Source organism: Callithrix jacchus, chromosome X, assembly GCF_049354715.1.
Source record: "Callithrix jacchus isolate 240 chromosome X, calJac240_pri, whole genome shotgun sequence".
Classification (NCBI taxonomy): Eukaryota; Metazoa; Chordata; class Mammalia; order Primates; family Cebidae; genus Callithrix; species Callithrix jacchus.
The window spans coordinates 149,644,601-149,664,741 of NC_133524.1; the positions used below are offsets into that span (position 1 = coordinate 149,644,601).

The 20,141-nt window shown below is 58.3% G+C and overlaps 2 protein-coding genes across 10 annotated transcripts in view; one reads left to right on the forward strand and one right to left on the reverse strand.

Moving 5' to 3' along the window:
• BCAP31 (B cell receptor associated protein 31) overlaps positions 1–1,244 on the reverse strand; it is a 28,077-nt gene extending 26,833 nt beyond the window's left edge. For 2 of the 9 annotated variants that reach the window (XM_035288038.2, XM_035288034.2), the window contains exon 1: positions 973–1,244. The gene's annotated coding sequence lies outside the window, so the exon portion shown is untranslated. The other 7 variants (XM_035288037.2, XM_035288033.2, XM_078363628.1 and 4 more) reach the window with 4 other exon arrangements.
• A 106-nt stretch (positions 1,245–1,350) lies between these two features.
• On the forward strand, positions 1,351–20,019 carry ABCD1 (ATP binding cassette subfamily D member 1). Its single transcript, XM_035288032.3, has 10 exons — positions 1,351–2,668; positions 5,875–6,055; positions 11,981–12,123; positions 12,212–12,380; positions 13,016–13,110; positions 15,757–15,902; positions 16,203–16,348; positions 18,319–18,403; positions 18,555–18,680; positions 18,797–20,019. The coding sequence occupies exons 1-10, from the start codon at positions 1,769–1,771 to the stop codon at positions 19,008–19,010; spliced, it is 2,205 nt and encodes a 734-aa protein (XP_035143923.1). The 5' UTR covers positions 1,351–1,768; the 3' UTR covers positions 19,011–20,019.
• Positions 20,020–20,141: the final 122 nt, after the last annotated feature.

Sequence of the window (20,141 nt, forward strand, 5' to 3'; positions counted from 1 at the left end):
GTTCACAGGCCCCACAAAGTTCCGTTCACTGGTCAGGTACCTGCTCCCCCTCCAACACGTGTGTCAACACGTCTAGAGCCACCTCTCCCAACAATCCCTGTCTCAGGGAGCCACAGACTCCCGACGCCCGTTTAACTGGAAAGGTGTTCTTCGGAAGAGCAGTACCAGGGCGCCAACAAGACGCCTTGGCACCAATCGGGCCCTCCCTTCCCCGCCAGGCGGAGCTCAGCTGCAGAGGCGGGAGCTCTGCGAGCCCAAATCCCTGCTATCAGGAGGGCCCTGGGCCGCACCTCGTCCTAGCGCTGCTGACGCCCCCGCCCCCCCCCACCTTCCCCACGGCGCCTGCGAGAGAATCCAGCACCTCCCTCGGGGCTCAAGCAGCCTTCCGCCCGGGGCCGCTCCGCCTCCGGTGGGCTGGAGGCCCGCAAGAGCGACTCCTAGAGGATAGGAGTCGGGGCCAGGCGCAAAGGCAGGTCTCGATCGAGCACCTCAAGGCCTCGTACAGAGAAAGTTCTACACGCAGTTTTCTCAGAAGCTAGGGCCCCTTCCAGCAGCCCCGGCCGGCCACAGCGCCCACCAAGAGCGAGAGCCGGCCACGCGCTCCGGAGGCCCCCCAACGTGGCTCCGGCAGGGCACAGCGTCCCCGAGGCCCAGCCCGGCCGCTCCTACAGATGGGGCTTCGCCACCCCCCGCCCCGCCCCGCCCCCGAGCCCAGATCCTACAGATGCCGCCCAGTTTCCCCTCGCCCCTGCCCCTCCCAGGTAGGCTGCGGGCCCCGAGATTCCCCGGCCCCCGGGCCTCCCAGCGCTGCTCGCCTCTCTCCCTCATCGAGGAGCCTGGGAGCCTCGGCAGCCCCGGAGCCCAGCCCGGCGCGCGGAGCCCGCTCACCGAGTTTCCCACACTCAGTCCGCAAGCCCCACCGCAGCCGCCAAACTCTCCCACAGCAGCCCCAGTCCCAGCCCCGCCCCTTACCCCACGGCCGGAAACCGGAAGCGCCCCCCGGTCACCGCCCACTAGCCCTCGCGAGGCCTCAGAGGCTCCGTTCCCCGCCTCTTCCCGCCCCGCCCCCAAACGGAGGGCCAGCGCCCCGGGCGTGAGAGGAAGCGGCGCCTCTGGCTCCGGGCGCGCGGGGCGGGGAGAAGGGCGGGGTGAAGCGGGCACGCGGACAGGGCGGGGCTTTGGCGGGCCGGCTAGGGCCGCTTCTCTAGCCCGCGCGGCCATCGCCCCCGCCGTGGGGCGAGAACGGGGTGGGGCTCCCGCTCCCGGACTCCGCCCCTCTCCCCTCCTCCGCCTCCTCCCCTTCCCCCGACTCGCCCCTGGGGAGGGGTGAGTGGGCGGGGATTCTGGGCCAGTGGAGGAGTCACAGTCGCTTCAACCAGGCTGCGGAACGGACGGACGCGCCTGGTGCCCCGGGGAGGGGCGCCACCAGGGGAGGAGGAGGAGAAGGTGGAGAGGAAGAGACGCCCTCTCTCCCCGAGACCTCTCAAGGTTCTGACCTCAGGGGCCAGGGCACTGACAAGACAGGAGAACCAAGTTCCTCAACTTGGGCTGCCCGAAGAGGCCTCGACCCTGGAGGGCCCTGAGCCCACTGCACCAGGGGCCCCAGCACCACCCCGGGGGCCTAAAGCGACAGTCTCAGGGGCCACCGCAAGGTTTCCAGTTGCCTAGACAACAGGCCCAGGGTCCGAGCAACAACCCTTCCAGCCACCTGCCTCAACTGCTGCCCCAGGCACCAGCCCCAGCCCCAGCTCCAGCCAGCCCAGGTGACATGCCGGTGCTCTCCATGCCCCGGCCCTGGCGGGGGAGCACGCTGAAGCGCACGGCGGTGCTCCTGGCCCTCGCGGCCTATGGAGCCCACAAAGCCTACCCCTTGGTGCGCCAGTGCCTGGCCGTGGCCAGGGGTCCTCAAGCTCCCGCCAGGGACCCCACACAGGAGGCCTCCGGGGCCGCGGCGGCCAAGACCGGCATGAACCGGGTATTCCTGCAGCGGCTCCTGTGGCTCCTGCGGCTGCTGTTCCCGCGGGTCCTGTGCCGGGAGACAGGGCTGCTGGCCCTGCACTCGGCCGCCCTGGTGAGCCGCACTTTCCTGTCTGTGTATGTGGCCCGCCTGGACGGAAGGCTGGCCCGCTGCATCGTGCGCAAGGACCCTCGGGCCTTCGGCTGGCAGCTGCTACAGTGGCTCCTCATCGCCCTCCCTGCCACCTTCGTCAACAGTGCCATCCGCTACCTGGAGGGCCAACTGGCCCTGTCTTTCCGCAGCCGTCTGGTGGCCCACGCCTACAGCCTCTACTTCTCCCAGCAGACCTACTACCGAGTCAGCAACATGGATGGGCGGCTTCGCAACCCTGACCAGTCTCTGACAGAGGACGTGGTGGCCTTCGCGGCCTCTGTGGCCCACCTCTACTCCAACCTGACCAAGCCACTCCTGGATGTGGCCGTGACTTCCTACACCCTGCTTCGGGCTGCCCGCTCCCGTGGGGCCGGCACAGCCTGGCCCTCGGCCATTGCCGGCCTCGTGGTGTTCCTAACCGCCAACGTGCTGCGGGCCTTCTCGCCCAAGTTCGGGGAGCTGGTGGCAGAGGAGGCACGGCGGAAGGGGGAGCTGCGCTACATGCACTCCCGTGTGGTGGCCAACTCGGAGGAGATCGCCTTCTACGGGGGCCATGAGGTGGGGCAGGTTGGGGTGCTGGGCATGGAGGGAAACGTTTGGCAGGGAGGCCCGGGGCAGGCAGTCGTGAGCGGTGGGGACAGCCCGGGACAGGCCAGGGCTGATGCCAAAGGTGTGGGCAGGCCATGAGAGAGCAGGGCTGGGGTGGGCAGGGCCTTGGGCCACTGTGGACTCAGGCGCGGTAGTGGAGAGGCAGGAAGGCTGGGTGGGGACTGTCCTGTGCTGGTTGCCTGCATGCTCCAGGCCACTTCTGCTTCCTCTCCTCCTCAAGGAGGTTGTCCTGGCCTTAGAGCTTCGATCCTAGCGGTTTGAGCATTGAGAGCTCCTGCCCGCCCCACTCCTGGAGGCAGCTAGGAGGAGATGCCTGCCATTCATGAGTGGCGACCGCCGGACGCAGCCTGCTACTCAGCCCCTCCTGGGCCCCTGGGCCCTTTGAAGGCCGGCGTCCAGCAGAGCTGGCCAGCCAGGCAGGCGAGCATTATGGGCATGACTCAGCCCAAGCGGAGGTTAATGAGCAGTGCCCAGTGCAGCAGTAGGACTTGGGGTCAAGGCCACCCCCTCCTGAGCCCACGGGCCTGCCCAGCTACCAACTGGCTCAGCTGCCTTCCTGGGCCACCAGACCAGAGATGCCGGCCCCAGGCTGCCACTACGGCGGGACACACTTCCTGCTCCTGGCAGGCCGGGGCGGGCAGGCTAGGCAGGCGCTGGGAAAGGTTATTCCAGGTCAGCGCTCCCTTCATCTCGGATCGGCCCCTCCCCTTCCCCATGCCTAGGGTTGCAGCTGCCTTGAGCCCGTCTCTCTGCGACTCAGTTTCAGTTCCCTAGTGCTTCTTGGGAGGAAGGGCACAATGGCATTTATCCCCTGAAGGCCTGTGTGTGCTCCCTGAGTCAGGTGACCTCTTGCCCTGGGACCTGGACTCACTGACTGTGCACCAGCAGAGAAGCAGGCTTGTCCCCAAACTCCACGGAGAGGGGCATCCCGGGTGTGGGCCAGACTGCAGATTCAGAGAAAAGGCACCTGGACTTCAGCCACCACCCCGGCTTCCCTCTGCTCTTCTCCCGCATGCTGGGCTGCAGGGCCTTGGCAGGCAGCCGCAGCCTTGGGCGAGGCACTTGGCACATTCCCTGCAGCTACATTGTCAGCCTTGGCTGGCACCCCTGCCAGCTCCCAGCACGAGTCTGGATTGCCAGGGTGCTCACTTCAGGAATGGGAGATCGGGCTTGTGAGGAGCTGAGCTGTACAGGCTGACCTGGGTGGCAGGGGCAGAAGAGAGATCACTGGTTTTTTAAAGCCTTCATCTGAGCTAGCTTCAGGAAGTAGAGAGATCACTGGTTGTTTGAAGGCCTTCGTCTGGGCTAGCATGAGGAAGTAGTGTGTTGGCCAAGAGTTTGTTGGCTGGGGCAGGAGGGCCCCATGTGGGTCTGCGGCCTGTCTGCATAGGCCTCAGCTGGAAAGCTGTGTGGGGTGATAGGACCCCCCGATGGCTGGATGGCCCTTGCTGGGGCAGTTATATGGCCCGTGCCAGTCCTGCTGGCTGATGTATCCGTGGACACTGGCCTGGGCTTAGCTCAGGGTGGAAGCAGCTGACTGGCTGGAGGGCAGAGAGTAGAGTATTCCGTCCTTCCTGGGATTGCCACGAGGAGGCTTATTGAAACACGCATGCAAACGCACGCACACAATCTCTTGTTGCTTGAGAACAAAGTAAACCTCTCTTGATAAGTCAAAGCATCATTTACAAAATCTGGTTCTCCTAGCGTCTCTGCCAGTATGGTCCAAATTCGCACACTGGTTGCTACCATCAAGCTGTATGGGCTTGGGCAGGTCCCTTTGCCTCCCTGGGCTTCAGTGTTCTGTGTACAATGAGCACGTTAATAACATGCAGTGGGACATGGTGAGAATCAGCTGCAGAGAGACAGGAGAGCACTTGGCAAACAGTGCCATGCTGGGCAGCTGTCTTCGGCTGTGGACAGCTGTGGGGAGGCAAGGCTGGGGCGCATGCCCCTGAATTGAGCCCAGAAACTCACAACCCCTTGGCTACCTTGCCCAACACCTCCTACCTTCCCCACCTGTCTGACTGCTGCTGCCACCTCTTCCCTGCAGATGTCCCTTTCCCCTCCTGCTGGTGTCCTGACATGGTGGTGGCCAGTGCAGGAAGGGAGACAGAAGAGCAGGGGAGGCCTACCTACTGCTGAGGGCGCAAGGTCCCCACTCGACAGTCATCAGGACATCCCCCAGGGCGAGTCCTATAGGGCCCAGCTCAGGAGTGCATCCTCCTGGTTTCTGTGGGAAAATGCCATGCAAATTTCTCACCAAAAGGAACTGTGGGAAGGGAAAGAGGGGGCTGGGCCAGGCGGGTGGGCATTATGGGAGTGACTCAGCCCAAGTGGAGGTTAATGAGCAATGCCCAGGGCAGCAGTGGGACTTGGGATCAAAGCCACCCCTGCTTGACGGGGAGCAGGGGATGGGGGCTAAATAGGCCCAGACTGTTGAACCGAGTTTTTCAGAACCAAGAGACAGCATCTCATTCTGCTGCCCAGGCTGGAGTGCAGTGGCACCATCACCACAGCTTCAAGCTCCAGGGCTACTGTGATCCTCACACCTCGGCCTCCCAGGTAGCTGGGACTACAGGTGTGCACCACCACGCCTGCTTAATTTTTTAAAATTATTTTTGGTAGAGACAGCATCTCGCTATGTTGGACAGGCTGGTCTCCAACTCCTGGGCTCAGGGAATCCTCCCACCTCAGCCTCTCAAAGTGCTGGGATTGCAGGTGTGAGCTACTGTACCCAGCCCAAGAGCACTGCCCCTTGCTGTCCTGTGCTGCTCTTTGCTAGTTTAGGGGGAAATTAGAGCTGATGGATGACCTCTCTGGACCAGGAGTGGGGGCTGGCAGGGAGAAGACAGAAACAAGGTGAGTGCCCTGGGCTGGTTTCCAGGGCTGACAGGGTAGTGGTGAGCATCCCGACTAGGCAGGGAGTGGAGAGGGGATGGAAGCCGCACTGGGACATCAGGCAGGCCTTTACATCCCCTCACACCTTGAGTTTCAGACCTGGCCCCACCCAATCATAACCCCCCACTCTTGGCCTTCTCATGGCCATCCATGGCATAGTGTGTATGAGTGGCTCTGGAAGACTCTGACCATCACCCCCATGGGAGCTGCCCCTGTGCACAGCCACGAAGCCTCTCTGTGTCTGTCACCCCCCACAGGTGGAGCTGGCGCTGCTGCAGCACTCCTACCAGGACCTGGCCTCACAGATAAACCTCATCCTTCTGGAGCGCCTGTGGTATGTCATGCTGGAGCAGTTTCTCATGAAGTATGTGTGGAGCGCCTCAGGTCTGCTCATGGTGGCTGTCCCCATCATCACTGCCACTGGCTACTCAGAGTCAGGTGAGAGCCAGGGCTCTAAGAGGATCCAGGGCAGGGGCCCATCCCCTACACTGCTACATACTGGGCTCACGAGGGCCCACCTCAGCCAGCCCGCCTCCCACCTCTGCTGCCGGGGCCACTGAGGCCCTGCTGCCACCCTTGATGCTCCCAGAGGTTGAGCTTGCCTTTTGCCCTGCGTGCACCTCACGCCCCTTGGTACCACTCAGCCAAGCCCAGGACTTCGAGTCAGGGACACCACACGTCACTTCTCCACGCACAGGTACCCTCACCCACCTGTCCCTGTCCTCAACCCAGCTGCACCTTAGGGGTGGGAGGATGTGGGCAGTACCTTGATCACTCCAGCCTTGGTTTCCTCAGCCCTAAAACAGCTCTGGCAAGTTGCAGAGGGGAACCTCACCCTAAGGCGTTTTAGAGGAGTAGGGAGCCTGTTCTACTTGTTATTTTAGTGATAAGATTCAACATTTAGGTTTTCTGCATTCCTGGTTTTTTTGTTGTTTTATTTTGTTTTTTGGTTTTTGAAATGGGCCTGTCACCCAGGCTGGAGTGCAGTGGTGCAACCCTGGCTCCCAGTTTAGCCTCCCCAGTAGCTGGGACTACAGGCGCCAGCCACCACACCTGGCTAATTTTCATATTTTTTGTAGAGATAGGGTTTCGCCATGTTGCCCAGACTGGTCTCGAATTCCTAGTCAGATGATCCTCCCACCTCAGCTTCTCAAAGTGCTGGGATTATGTTCCTGTTTTGTTCCTCTACTGGATTGCAGCTTCTGCGCTCTACTTTTACCCACAAGATCAACAGGCGCACTCCTTAGGTTGGTCCATAGCTCCACCTCCTCCTGGGTTTGCACCTTGGTTTTCCTCTGCTATCGCCTTATCCCTGCACGTTGAAACTCGCTAACGGGTTTGTTGATTTCTGTGCTAACCATTTTGTTTTTACATCTCAGCCTCTATGCTCTGTTATCTTCCTCCAAATAGACATCTTTTGAGTTGTTTTTTTTTTTAACTCACAAGTATACTAGAACAAACAGACATCAGTACTTCTAATCGTGGTTGGTTTTTTAAAAAGGTTCTTTCAGTAAGGGTTTTGTCCTGAGAAATTCTCGATTATTTATTGTAATTCTTTGTGTTGTTTCATTTTGTTTTGGTTCTTGTAGGGGCAGGTTCTTGCTGTGTTGCCCAGGCTATTGTAGAACTCCTGGGCTCAAGCGGTCCTCCAGCACCAGCCTCTCAAAGTGCTGGCATTACAGGTGTGAGCCACCACACCCAGCCTGTTGTCATTCTTGATTATTTTTGTTGAAAATGTTTCTGTTCCACCCTTATTCCCAAGCTAAAGTTGACTCGCACAATGGAGTCTAGGTGGACAGTTCTTTTCTCTCAGCCCTTTCACAGTGTTTCATTGTCCCCCTGCTTCTTCTGTAGCTGCTGACAAATCAGCCTCCCCAAGTACCTGTGTTTTTCCTCTGGGTGCTGTGATGATTTCCTTTCTCTTTAGCTTTCTGCAGTTTCACTATGACATGTTTAGGTCTCAGTTTCTGTTTATTCTGCTTGAGACTTGCTATATGTCCTTTGAAGATTCACGTTTTTCAGTCATTCTGGAAGATTCTCAGCTGTTATCTTTTCAAACGTTGCCTGACTCTCATTGTGTTACCCTCTTCTAGAGCTCCTGCCAGCCACGCTGGCTTTCCCTCTCTTCGCTGTGTCTTTTGGTTTCTGTTTACTGTTCCCCATCTCACTGTCTGTGCTGAATTCTGGAGACTCCCTCAGGCCTTCTTCCAGTTCACCAGTCTTCTCTTTGGCCATGTCTAATTGGAATTTTGCTCACATTTCAGTGACTGGTTCTGTAAGTTCTACTTGATTCTATTTCAAATTGAAATTTGTAAATGGAGATTTCCTTTTTTGAGTCAATGTGTCAGGCTGTTTCTGTGTCTTATTTGCTCATCTCTTTGACGGCCCCTTTTATGCTGCAGATCGTGTTAGTCAGACTTACTCCACCGTCTCTACCTGATGGTTTGGTTTGCTTCAGTTCTTGGGAGCCTCACTCACCTGTCTTCTGTCTGCTGGTCTTCACTCATGGTAGATCAGTTCCTTGTGGGTTTTGCAGCAGGACTTGTATGGGGATTGGTGTGGCCTCGATGGAGGGTGTAAGTACATATTTCCTCTGTTTTGGCCAAGCACTCCAGGGTAATTAAGCCATTGGAGGCCATTTTCGTGTTACCTTAGCTAGTGCGAGAGGGGGATGGTTCCTGCATTGAGAGATAGTTTCATTTGAATTCATTTGAGCTCCAGGCGCATCATTAGAAATTCTCAGTGCACATAGAGCCCTCGATAAGCAAAGAAAGCGTGCTGGTCTTCGCTCTGCCCGCCTCTGGGGCTTTCAAAGGACCACCTGGCTGCCCGCTTCCCTTTGGTCCCAGGAGTTTCCCTTGCTTTCTGTCAAGCTTGGCTCTGCTTGAAATAGTGTTATAGTTTACTCAGTTTGGTGAGAAGAGGGTTTTCGATTTATAAACAAAAGTGTGATTCTCTCCCTGTTCCTGTTTCCACCTCGGGGCTTCCATGCCCTCAGCTGTCTGTGTTGTCCTCTGGGTGACTCACCAAGAGGAAGGATCTAATTCGGGGACTGCACATCAAGGGCAGCCTTGATGCCAGCGTGGGTGCCCAGCCCAGTCGGCATACCTAGCCCCAGGCACCTAGACAGCCCGTGAGACAGCACCTGTAGCCGCTTCTCTCCATGGCTACCGCTGGTTGCATTGGGCTGTTCCCTGTGCTGAAGGCCTAGGGCTTTTCTGAGCCTCTGCTGTGCCAGGCTTTGTTGACGATTCAAAGGAGCACGAGCTCCTGGCCCTGCTCTGGTGGTCCTCAGAGCCAGCAGCTTTTGAAGGCTGCAAAGTGCTCCCTTTCCCCAGCTTGATCAGCTCTGTCCTGTTTTTTGGGTTTTTTTTGTTTTGTTTGAGACGGAGTCTCACTCTGTCACCCAGGCTGGAGTACAGTGGTGCAATCTCGGCTTACTGCAACCTCCAGCTCCTGGGTTCAAGCAATTCTCCTGCCTCAGCCCCCCAAGTAGCTGGGACTACAGGCATACACCACCACGCCTGGCTAATTTTTGTATTTTTAGTAGAGATGGGGTTTCACCATGTTGGCCAGGCTGGTCTTGAATTCCTGATCTCAGGTGATCCATCCACCTTGGCTTCCCACAGTGCTGGAATTACAGGCGTGAGCCACCATGCCTGGTCCTGTAGCCTTCTTATTTCTGCACTCTTTCTCCTGCTGCCCATGGTTCAGTCCCTCTAAGCAAGGCCTTTCCTGTCTCCTACCCTGCCTCACTGTTCCCTCTCTGCCATATACTGCAAGCTCCATGAGGGCAGGGATTTTTGTCTGTTTTGTCTGTGCTGTGTCCCCTGCACAGTGGCTACTGAGGGTTCCAGGTGCTTCAAGGACACAGAGCATGCTGGGGGTTGGGTGGGGAGGCAGGCTCTTACCCGTTGGGGAAGATTTAGATAAGCTTTGCTCTGCTGGCTTGCAAGGCAGTCGGGTTCAGGAAAGGGGCAGGACCTATGCCTCCCACTCCAGCCCAGAGACCTTGCTGTGTCCAGCTCCGGGGCCCTGGCCTTAGTTGCCCAAGACTCTAAGAGAACCCTCAGAGGACAGCTGGTTCTGCGCCAGGATGTCCTGGCCACAAAGACCTGTAGACCCTTCCCTTTGTCACAGTGACTGTGCAGCTCTCAGAACACCTGGGGAGGAGGGCTGTGTCCTTGAGGGCACGGTGGGAAGGAAGGTGCAAGGCCTTGACCTTTAGGATGAACACCTGCACCCTGCCAGCCCAGTCTATTTTCCTAGTTTCCACCCTGCATGGCCCTGAGCAGACTCTGCATTCCATGTCCTCCCCAGCCCCCAGCCAATGATCCCCGAGGGTTCCCCCTCAGGGTCACACACACTGCTGGATAGAGTCCTCGGATCCTCCACAGAACCTTCCTTCCTACCACCTCTGTTCCTGTGGGGACTCTAAGGATCAAGAGACCGAGAGTCAAGGCCATTGATGAGGGTCAAGGGTGCTGCCATGGGGTCTACACTGTGACAGGAACAGGTCCTGGGAGAAGCAGAGGCCAAACAATATGGCTGTTGGCCCAGAGGTCAAAAACCATGGTGTAGAGGGGAGGTGAGAAAGTGGGGCATGAGGCTGGGCGCGGTGGCACACACCTGGAATCCAGAACCTTGGGAGGCCAAGGTGAGCGGATCAACTGAGGTCAGGAGTTTGAGACCAGCCTGACCAACACGGTGCAACCCGGCCTCTACTAAAAATACAAAAAAAAAAAAATTGGCCAGGCTTGGTGGCAGGCTCCTGTAATCCCAGCTACTGGAGAGGCCGAGGCACGAGGCTCACTTGAACCTGGGAGTCAGAGGTTGCAGTCAGCTGAGGTCATGCCATTGCACTCCAGCCTGGGTGACAGAGCAAGACTTCATCTAAAAAAAGAAAGTGGAATGTTGGTATTTCAAAGCCAAACAGCCCTGGGCGGTATATGACGAAGTTCAGATGTGACCCACCAGGGGTGACATCAGTGGTGCAGGACAGAGGGCAGGTGGAAGGAGCTGGTGGTGCCAAGAAAGAAAGCCAGATGCCTACTGGTGCATTTTAAAGATCAATGTTATTGAAATGTAATTAACATACCATACAATTCATCCTTTTCAAATGTACAATTAAATTCATTTGCAGAGTTGTGCAGCCATCACCACTAACTTGAGAAAGTTTTTGTTTTATTTTATTTCCCAAAGAAACCCCAGACCCATGAACAGTCACTCCTCACTCCTCTCTCCAGCCCCTGGCACTCACTCATCTGCCTCCTGTCTCTGTGGATTTGCCTGTCTGGACATTTCCTAGAAATGGAATCATACATTCTGTGTACTTTTGTGACTAGCTTTCTTCACTGAGCATCATGGTTTCAAGATTCGTCCATGGCATAAGATGAATCAGCCCTTCGTTCCTTTTCATGGCTGAATAATATTCCATTGTGTGCACAGACCACAATTTCTTTATCTGTTCATCCCTTGATGGACATTTGGGTTTCTTCATGTTTTGGCTGTTGTGAGCATCCGTGGCCAAGTCTCTGTGCACATCTGTTTTCGTTTCTCCTGGGTGTATAGCTAGGAGTGGAACTGCTGGGTCACATGGTAACTGCAGGGTTCACTTTCTGAGGAGCTGCAAGACTGTTCTCCATAGTGGCTGTACCGTTTAACCTTCCTGCCAGCAGTGCTGGAGGCTCCACCTTTCATCCTGGCTAGCACTGGTATCTCCTTTGCATTCTAACCACCTCATGGGTATGAGGAGGTATCTCTTGGTAGTTTTGATTTGCATTTTTCTGAAGACTAATGATGCTGAGCCTCTTTTGCTGTGCCGAATGGCCATTTGTATGACTTACTTGGAGAAATGTCTGTTCACATCCTTCACCACGTGTGATGGGGTTATCTCTGTTGTTGAGTTGTAAACGTTCTTTATATATTCTGGATCCTGCGCCCTCATCAGGTATGTGGTTCCCCATTGCAGTGTTTTCTCCCAGTCTGTAGTTCGTCTTTTTCACTGTCTCAATGTTGTCCTTTGGTGCACAAAAGTGTTTAGTTGGATGAGGTTCAGTTGATCTGTTTTTCTCTTGTTGGTCATGCTTTTGGTGTCCTAGTGAAGGAACTATTGCCATATCCAAAGTAATGAAGCTTTACCCTTGTTTTCTTCTGAGAGTTTCAGCCTGTGCTGCGCTCTAGGTCGGTTTGTCCGTGTGGTATGGAGAGGTCCCTCTCCCGCGCATGGAAATGGAGAGAGAGACCTGGTCGTCCCAGCATCACTTGCAGAAGAGCCTCATCTTTCTCTCCAGCGGTTCGTTTTTCATTTTCTCCCATCTCTGCCCCTCCCCACCCACCACCCGTCCCTCTTGGGCTTTGCAGATGCAGAGGCTGTGAGGAAGTCGGCCTTGGAGAAGAAGGAGGAGGAGCTGGTCAGCGAGCGCACAGAAGCCTTCACTATCGCCCGCAACCTCCTGACAGCGGCCGCAGATGCCACCGAGAGGATCATGTCGTCCTACAAAGAGGTACTCCCGGCCAGCCCCACCCTTGCCATCCTTGCCATGCTCCTCTCCCTGCACGTGGCAGAAGCTGAGCCAGAGTCACCTCCCTCAGGTGACGGAGCTGGCTGGCTACACAGCCAGGGTGCACGAGATGTTCCAGGTGTTTGCAGATGTCCAGCGCTGTCACTTCAAGAGGCCCGGGGAGCTGGAGGACACTCAGCCGGGGTCTGGGACCATAGGCCGGGCTGGTGTCCGTGTGGAGGGTCCCCTGAAGATCCAAGGTAAGGCTGTCCCCTCCCTGTGAGTGACCCCGCCCCTGCTGCTACGGCTACCCCAGCTCCTCCCATCCCTGCTCCCTCACTCAGGACCCCCATGTGCTCCTGGCCCATCCCAGTCCACCCGAGACAGGAGGGCTGCCCAGCAAGGGGTTTGAGGACTTAGGCCTGGTTGAGCCAGGCCCCTGGAGGGTTTTCTGGGGAGAGGTGCTGCCAGCCACCCTGCTGCCTTGCCCTTTGAGGTCCCCAGCCTGTTGGTTGAAAACAAGGGGGATGGGGTCCCTCCCCCATACAGGGCAGCAAGAGAAAGCTCCAGACAGTGTGCCAGCTGCTGGCTGTCGTGGGAGGCAGGTGCTGCAGAGGAGGGCCCCCAGAGGGGAGAGTTCCAGAGGACCAGAGGGTGGCAGAGGACCAGAGGGTAGCAGCCCAGGGCACCCTACTAGACATTAGAGGAGGAGTTCGGCTCGTTGGAAGACCTGGCTGTGTTCCCAAGGGGCCCTGGACCACAGGCTGCTGGTGGGGGACCGGCTGGCATGCTGCCTCAGGGTGGGAATGAGGGCATACAGCCTGGGGCATGCAGATCCCCCGGAATGCAGAGGGGCGCCACCACTCCCTCTCCTCGCACTGTGCTCTCTCTGCAGGCCAGGTGGTGGACGTGGAGCAGGGGATCATCTGCGAGAACATCCCCATCATCACGCCCGCCGGAGAGGTGGTGGTGGCCAGCCTCAACATCAGGGTAGGTCCAGCGGGGAGAGTGACAGTCAGGCTGGGCCGAGTGCATGGGGCCAGGGTGCCTGGCCACACATATCTGCAAGCCTCAGCCCTTGGCTTCCCGCCTGTCTGTGCTGGCAACAACCGTTGTCCCTAGATCTACGTGGCAGGTGGGCCAAGGTCAAGGTGAGACACCAGGGGCAACAGAGGCAAGGCTGATAAAAAGACTGGAGATACTAGGATTGGCCAAGGTTCACCCCAGCATTCCTGGCCCTATCATCTGATGCCAACTCCCCACACTCCCAAGAAAGCCAAGACTGGGGGTGGGGGTGCTGATTCAAACCACTCCTCGACTACCCTGGGAAGACCACAGCAAAGAATCCACAGATCACCTGTGTCCCCAGCTGGGGGTTTGGATGGGGCTAGGGAGTGAGGGGGAGACCAGGGTGGAGGGACAGGTGGGGGAGTGACAAGGAGTCACTCATTCATTCATTTAACCAATGTGCCCTGACCTCTGAGCTGGACAGCAAAGCCTGAGGTAAATCAGGGGCTCTGTGCTCAGGGAGTCCCCACCGTGGAGAGCACTAAAGTGTTACAGAGGTCTCCAGGGGACAGCAGGGGTCGCAAGAACAGTGGTCAATGTCCCTGGGGATGGTGTGGGCGGGATGAAGCCTTGCACAGGCAGCTGAGGGTAGGGGAGCCAGGGGCTGTGGGCCTGAGGGCAGCTCACAGAGGTGGAAGCAGAAAGGAGGTGAGAGGAGAGGCGTACCAGGGCTCCAGGGGCTGGCACAGGTGGTTACCCCTCGCTGCAGGCAGTTGCCACTCCTGGGGTAGCGGGGGAGCTGATCACCAGTGGGTCCAAGGGAGTGCTTTCCAGGCTGGCCCCAGGCAGCACAGCAGGCAAGCTCAGGGAGCCGGGTGTGCAAGATGTGGCCAGGCCAAGGCCCAGCCCCTCAGGAGGGGACAGTCAGGTGGCTGTGTTAGCATGCTATGGCTGCTGTCACAAAGTGCCACAAATTTCAAGTGGCTTCCCCAGCAGAGACGGCCTCTCTCCTGGCTGGGGAGCCCGCAGTCCAAGAGGAAGGCGCAGGCGGGGCGGGCTTCTGCCGAGGCCTCTGTCCCAGCTCCTGCTCTGCTGCCCCTCTGTGGACTTCCTTGGCTTCTGCCACGGCAGGTCAGGTTGGTCTCAGCTTCTGTCTCCACACGGCGTTCTCCCTCTTAGTGTGTCCATGTCTCCGTCCTCCCTTTCTGTCAGGGCATGGGTCACACTGCATTAGGGCCCACCCTGCGGAATGACCTCATCCAAATCTAACTCATCACATCCCCAATGACCCTGTTTCCAAATAAGCTCACACTCCGAGGCAGTAGGGATTAGGGTTCCTGCACAGGAGTTTCAGGGAACACAGTTCCACCCGTGACACTGCCTGAGGTAAAAGACCACAGCCTCAGGTCTTCCATAGGAGCCCCGTGAACTTCACTGACTCCAGGCCCCATGGCCTCCTCCCTGCACACAGCCCACCTCCAGCCTGGCTGGCATTTTCCCTGCTCCTGTGAGGACCATGGAATCAGTGAATTGAGCCAGAGGTCTGTGATGCTGAGCCAAGGGGTGGCAGCGATGGGGAGGCAGTGGGGTTTGTGTATCAGTCTAGACCATAAAGAAAGTGCCTTTTGGCCAGGTGTGGTGGCTCATGCCTGTCATCCCAGCCTTCTGGGAGGCCGAGGCAGGCAGATTGCTTAAGCCCAGGAGTTTAAGACCAGCCTGGGCCACAGGGCAAACCCCGTCTCTACAAAAATTTTTAAAAATACAAAAATTAGCCAATTGTGGTGGCCATGTCGGTAGTTCCAGCTACTTGAAAGGCTGAAGTGAAAGGATCACTTGAGCCAAGGAGGTTGAGGCTACAGTAAGCCATGATCCCACCACTGCACTCCAGCTTAAGCAACAGAGAAAGGCCCTGTCTCATAAAGAAAGAACATACCTTTTGTACCCAGTGACTCAGGAGGCCAAGCCAGAGAATTGCTTGAGGCCAAGAGTTTGAGACCAGCCTGGGCAACATAGCAAGACCCTGTCTCTACAAAAAAGCGTTTTCAAAATAGACAGGCATGGTGTCGCACATCTATAGGCTCAGCTACTCAGGAGGCTGAGGTGGGAAGATCACTTGAGCCCAGGAGCTGGAGGCTGCAGTGAGCTGTGATCGCACCAGTGCGCTCCAGCTGGGGTGACAGAGTAAGATCTCATCTCTTGAAAACAAAGTGACTTTCAGGGCAGTTTCTTAAAAAGGGCTGAGAGTCGACCCGGCTCTTGGATTCCCAGTAAAGTGGGAGTCGGATGGGGTTGAGAGCTCCACTAACTGTTAGAACCTCCTCGGCCAGCTGTGGCGAAATAGCCCTTCCTCTTGGGCTGGCCCCATGTTCTCTAGGCATGTCAGGGCCTGAGGACAGGGCCGGGTCTTGGCCTTTCCTGTGTCCTGGGTCAGGCATTTAGCTGACTCTCCATCTATCTAGGGCTGGGGACGCTGGATCCCATCCCCCAGGCCCTGCTGTCCCTTATCAAGAGATCAAGAATGGCCCGCCTGCTGGCCTCGGGCGTTGGGAGCCTCTCAAGACTGGGCAGGAGGCCACAGGGTGTGGGAAGGGGCCATGCTCTCTGGCGTCAGCGGCTGTTGCCCCTCAGGTGGAGGAAGGCATGCATCTCCTCATCACCGGCCCCAACGGCTGCGGCAAGAGCTCCCTGTTCCGGATCCTGGGCGGGCTATGGCCCACGTACGGTGGCGTGCTCTACAAGCCCCCACCCCAGCGCATGTTCTACATCCCGCAGAGGTGAGGAGCCCATGCCTTCTCTTCCCCACCTCTTCCTGCCTGTGCGCTCAGACGTGGCTTCCTGCAGAGGCCCAGGAAGTGGTGGAGAGTCAGCATCTCAGGAGAGGACAGCGGCTGTCCTCAGAGCCAGAGGGGGGCTATGGTGCATGCTCCCTCCACACCCACCCAACCCACTGCCCTGTCTGGGTTCTGTGTGGAGTGTGTGTACGGGTAGCAATGTGGACCCCACCTGGGAGGCACAGAGCATTTTGGGGGAAGCAGGGCTGGCCCTTCCCTCCATGACACCCAGCTTTTCCACAGGCCCTACATGTCTGTGGGCTCCCTGCGTGACCAGGTGATCTACCCAGACTCAGTGGAGGACATGCGAAGGAAGGGCTACTCAGAGCAGGACCTGGAGGCCATCCTGGACATTGTGCACCTGCACCACATCTTGCAGCGGGAGGGAGGTAGGAGGCCCGGGGCCAGCAGCCACCCTTTGTCCCTCCCTGGCCTCTCCGTTGGCCTCCAGGGGGTGAAGATTATCTCCACATCCAGGAGTCTAAAGTGCCAGGTGCCACAGGGGTGGGGCAGAGGGTGCTACCAGGGAGGACCAGCACCACACAGATGGCCCAGGTGGCATGGGTGCCCTAGGGAAGGGGGCACTTCAGGGGCGTGCACCTCATTGGGGAACCTAGGACACCCTCTCCCAGAGAAAGGAGGTCTGAGCTGAGACCTGCGGAATGCTGAGTGGTCACCCTGTCCAGAGGCCAGGGACAGCAGGGCGGAGTGTGGCCCGCAGGCTTGGTGACAGGAGAGGCTGGCTCACAGAGGACCCTCTGGACCAGGCAGGAGCCTGGGCTTTCCCTGAGTGGGATCAGATGCTCTTGGAAGGACCATGAGGCAGTGGGCAGGGGCAGCATAGGAGAGGCAGGCACACGTGTACAGGTATGGGCACTGTCAGGTTTGTGCAGAGGTTTGGAGGGGGCTGGGGTGAGCAGAGTCGGGTAGATTCTGAGACAACCTCTTGGGAGAGGAGGCCAGGCTGAGCTATTGTCTTGACCTGGGCTTATCAAGGAGCGCTGTATGTCCACAGTGTCCATCATGCCTAGAGCGGAGGAGGAGAGCGGGTGCAGCTACAGGACACAGCAGACAGTGTCCAGTTCTGTCTTTGAATTCTGAGCCTCTGGGTTCTGTCTCCAGCCCCCACTGCTGGGTGACAGATGGCCTTGAGCAAGGACCTCGCCTCCTGGGGCTCCCTTCATGGTTCAAGGACATGGGCACCACGCCCCTGGCCTGGCCCTGCCTCTTGCTCCTGCTGCCCTCTGCCTGGGAGCGTGTGGTCCCTCCCACGTCTGTGGCAGCCCTGAGTCCCCAGGGCTTGTGGCCGGCCAGCATGAACCATTAGGATGGAGTTCAGCTGTGAGGAACAGAACTGGCCTCCCCACAATCGTGGCTAAGATCATCTGTGAGTGGATCCTACTGAGCTGTCAGGTCCCAAGAAAGGCAGGCCATGGTTGCCGGGGCTGGCCCTGCTCTGTGAAGGCCCCAGGGCTCCAGGTATTTCTACTAGGTCACTCTGCTGTGTGTGGCCTCCATTCCCAAAGTCACCTCATGATCCAGGAGGGCTGCTGCAGCCCTCACGTCATGTCACAGGCTATAGGATGGAGGAAGTGGAAGGGAAGGGGCAAAAGGTATGTGCCATCTATCTTTTAAGGAAGGTTCCAGAAGCCACCATATCGAATACTTACAGTTATACCTCACCTAGGCCGCCTGGGAAGCACAATCTCTATTCTGGGTGGCCACACACCCTGTCGTTACTTCCAGCCCTGGGCCACAGGGGAAGGCAGCATGGGGGAGAAGACAAGAGGTGCTGGCACAGGGCAGTGATGGCGAGCCTCCTACGGGTGGTGAGCCCCCAGCCTGGGGAGAGCACGCTGGCCACTCCGGGGCTCTGTGCCAAGAAACTGAGTGGGCGCCCTGGGGCTGCTGTAAACTGCGTGAGTGGATCATCTCCTGGATCCAGCAGCCCGAGATCCAGGGCCCAGCAGGGTGGGTTCCTTCCAGGGCTGGCCTTGCCCTCTGTATCTTCACATCTCGTTCCCTCCATGCACGTCCTCTGCCCGCACACCCCTTTGTATGAGGACACAGTCATACCGAATTAGGATCCACTCTGGTGACCTCATCTTAGTGTGATCACCTCTGTTAAGGCCCTATCTCCAAATAAGTGCAGCTGGGACTCCACCATATCTGCTCTAGGGGAACACACGATTCCATTCCCCTTCCTCCTTGATGAATGCCTGGCAGACAGACAAGGACGCAGAGGCACAGGGGCCCTGTCTTTCCAGTCAGCTCACTCCTGCAGCTGCCCCAGCTCCCCAGCTGGCCCCGAGCACTCAGTGCTGGTGGAATTGAGCCAAGCCCCTTGCTCCCTGCCCAGGTTGGGAGGCTGTGTGTGATTGGAAGGATGTCCTGTCGGGCGGCGAGAAGCAGAGAATCGGCATGGCCCGCATGTTCTACCACAGGTGAGCACTCCGGGCTGGCAGGCTCCCTGGGGTCCCCTAGGAGGGGAAGCAGCAGCCATGGAGAGGCCTTGGCTCTATGGAGCTCTAGCTGGGATGGGGTGCCAGGCACTGGAGGGTTCACAGACTGTCCTTTCTCGGCCCCAATCGCCAGGCCCAAGTACGCCCTCCTGGATGAATGTACCAGCGCTGTGAGCATCGACGTGGAAGGCAAGATCTTCCAGGCGGCCAAGGACACGGGCATCGCTCTGCTCTCCATCACCCACCGTCCCTCCCTGTGGTAGGCGCCCTCTCTCCCTGCCTGGAGTTGGGTGGTCTGTTGGGCCCAGCAGCAGCACACGGCTTCCATCGGCAGCCCTGGTGTCATGCCTCTGACCCTGTCCCTGTCCTGACCAGGAAGTACCACACACACTTGCTACAGTTCGATGGGGAGGGCGGCTGGAAGTTCGAGAAGCTGGACTCGGCTGTCCGCCTGAGCCTGACCGAGGAGAAGCAGCGACTGGAGCAGCAGCTGGCAGGCATTCCCAAGATGCAGCGGCGCCTCCAGGAGCTCTGCCAGATCCTGGGCGAGGCTGTAGCCCCAGCACAGGCACCAGCACAAAGTCCGTAAGACCCTGGCGGCCTCCAGGGTGCCTCCACATGACAAGGCCCACCTGGGCCCCTGCCCCTGCCCCAATCCCAAGCTCGGATCACATGAAGGAGATAGCAGCAACTACCCACGCCCACCCTATCCTGCATGCCTGGCCCTCCTCCTAGAAGACCCTTCCCGCCCTTGGGAAAGTAGCTGTGGAGGATGGCACCCTGCATCCCTCCCCCTAACCCCGTCCCTCCCACTCCCTGGGGAGCTGCTCCACAGTGACTGGGCCCTGTCCAGGGCAGTGAGTCCTTGACTTTGCTCCACAAAGGGAGCTGGGGCATACGGGGCCCAGTGCTGGCCACACAGCAGTGCAGCCAAACACCAGGGACCTCTCAGACCACAGCCTCCAAAGACGAGTCCCCACAATTCCCTCCTCAGTCTCTCAAAGACCCCATGCTCCATCCCCCGAGAGTGGTCAGCCGAGGCTTCTGTCCCACGAGATGCCATAAAAGCCCCCCAGTGGAACCCATGGTCAGACAGCCCCTCACCTGCATCCTCTCCCCCCAGGAGCCCCAAAGAGCCTGAGGGAGAGGGATGCACAGCACTGCCTTCTGAATGAGAACGTAGCCCAGCCCCTCGGCCCCTTGCCACCACTTTCTACTGCCTAATTTATTGGATTCTCTATTCATAGCCATCTCCATGGCCAATGTGACTACCCTGCTAGCAGTGAGGGCGGCCCAGCCTCTGAGTCCCATGGGGCCCTGGCTCCCACTGGTGCCAAACCCAACCCCTGGGGCCATCACCCCACCAGCCTACACTGCCAGCTGCCACCGGGCTGCACAGGCCTCTGCTTGCCAGCCAGGAGTGCAGGCACCATGTTCCCAGCTCAGTGCCAAAGAAGGGTCGCCTGGGGGAGCTGTCTGCAGAGCCAGCGCCTGCCCGAGGGAGACCCCACTGCCACCGTGTGCCTTTCCGGGACCCTCAGCCCTCGGGCTGGGCACCACCCCCAGTCCCCCAGTAAAAGCCTCCATTGGCAAATGCAGTCCTTCCTCCGTGCCTTGTGCCTCAAATTCTGGTGGTGTCTGCTGTGGGTCTCGGGGAGAGATGGACTAGTGGTGGGATATGTTGCTCCCTGCGGGAGCACGAAGGCAGGAGAAGGGATGT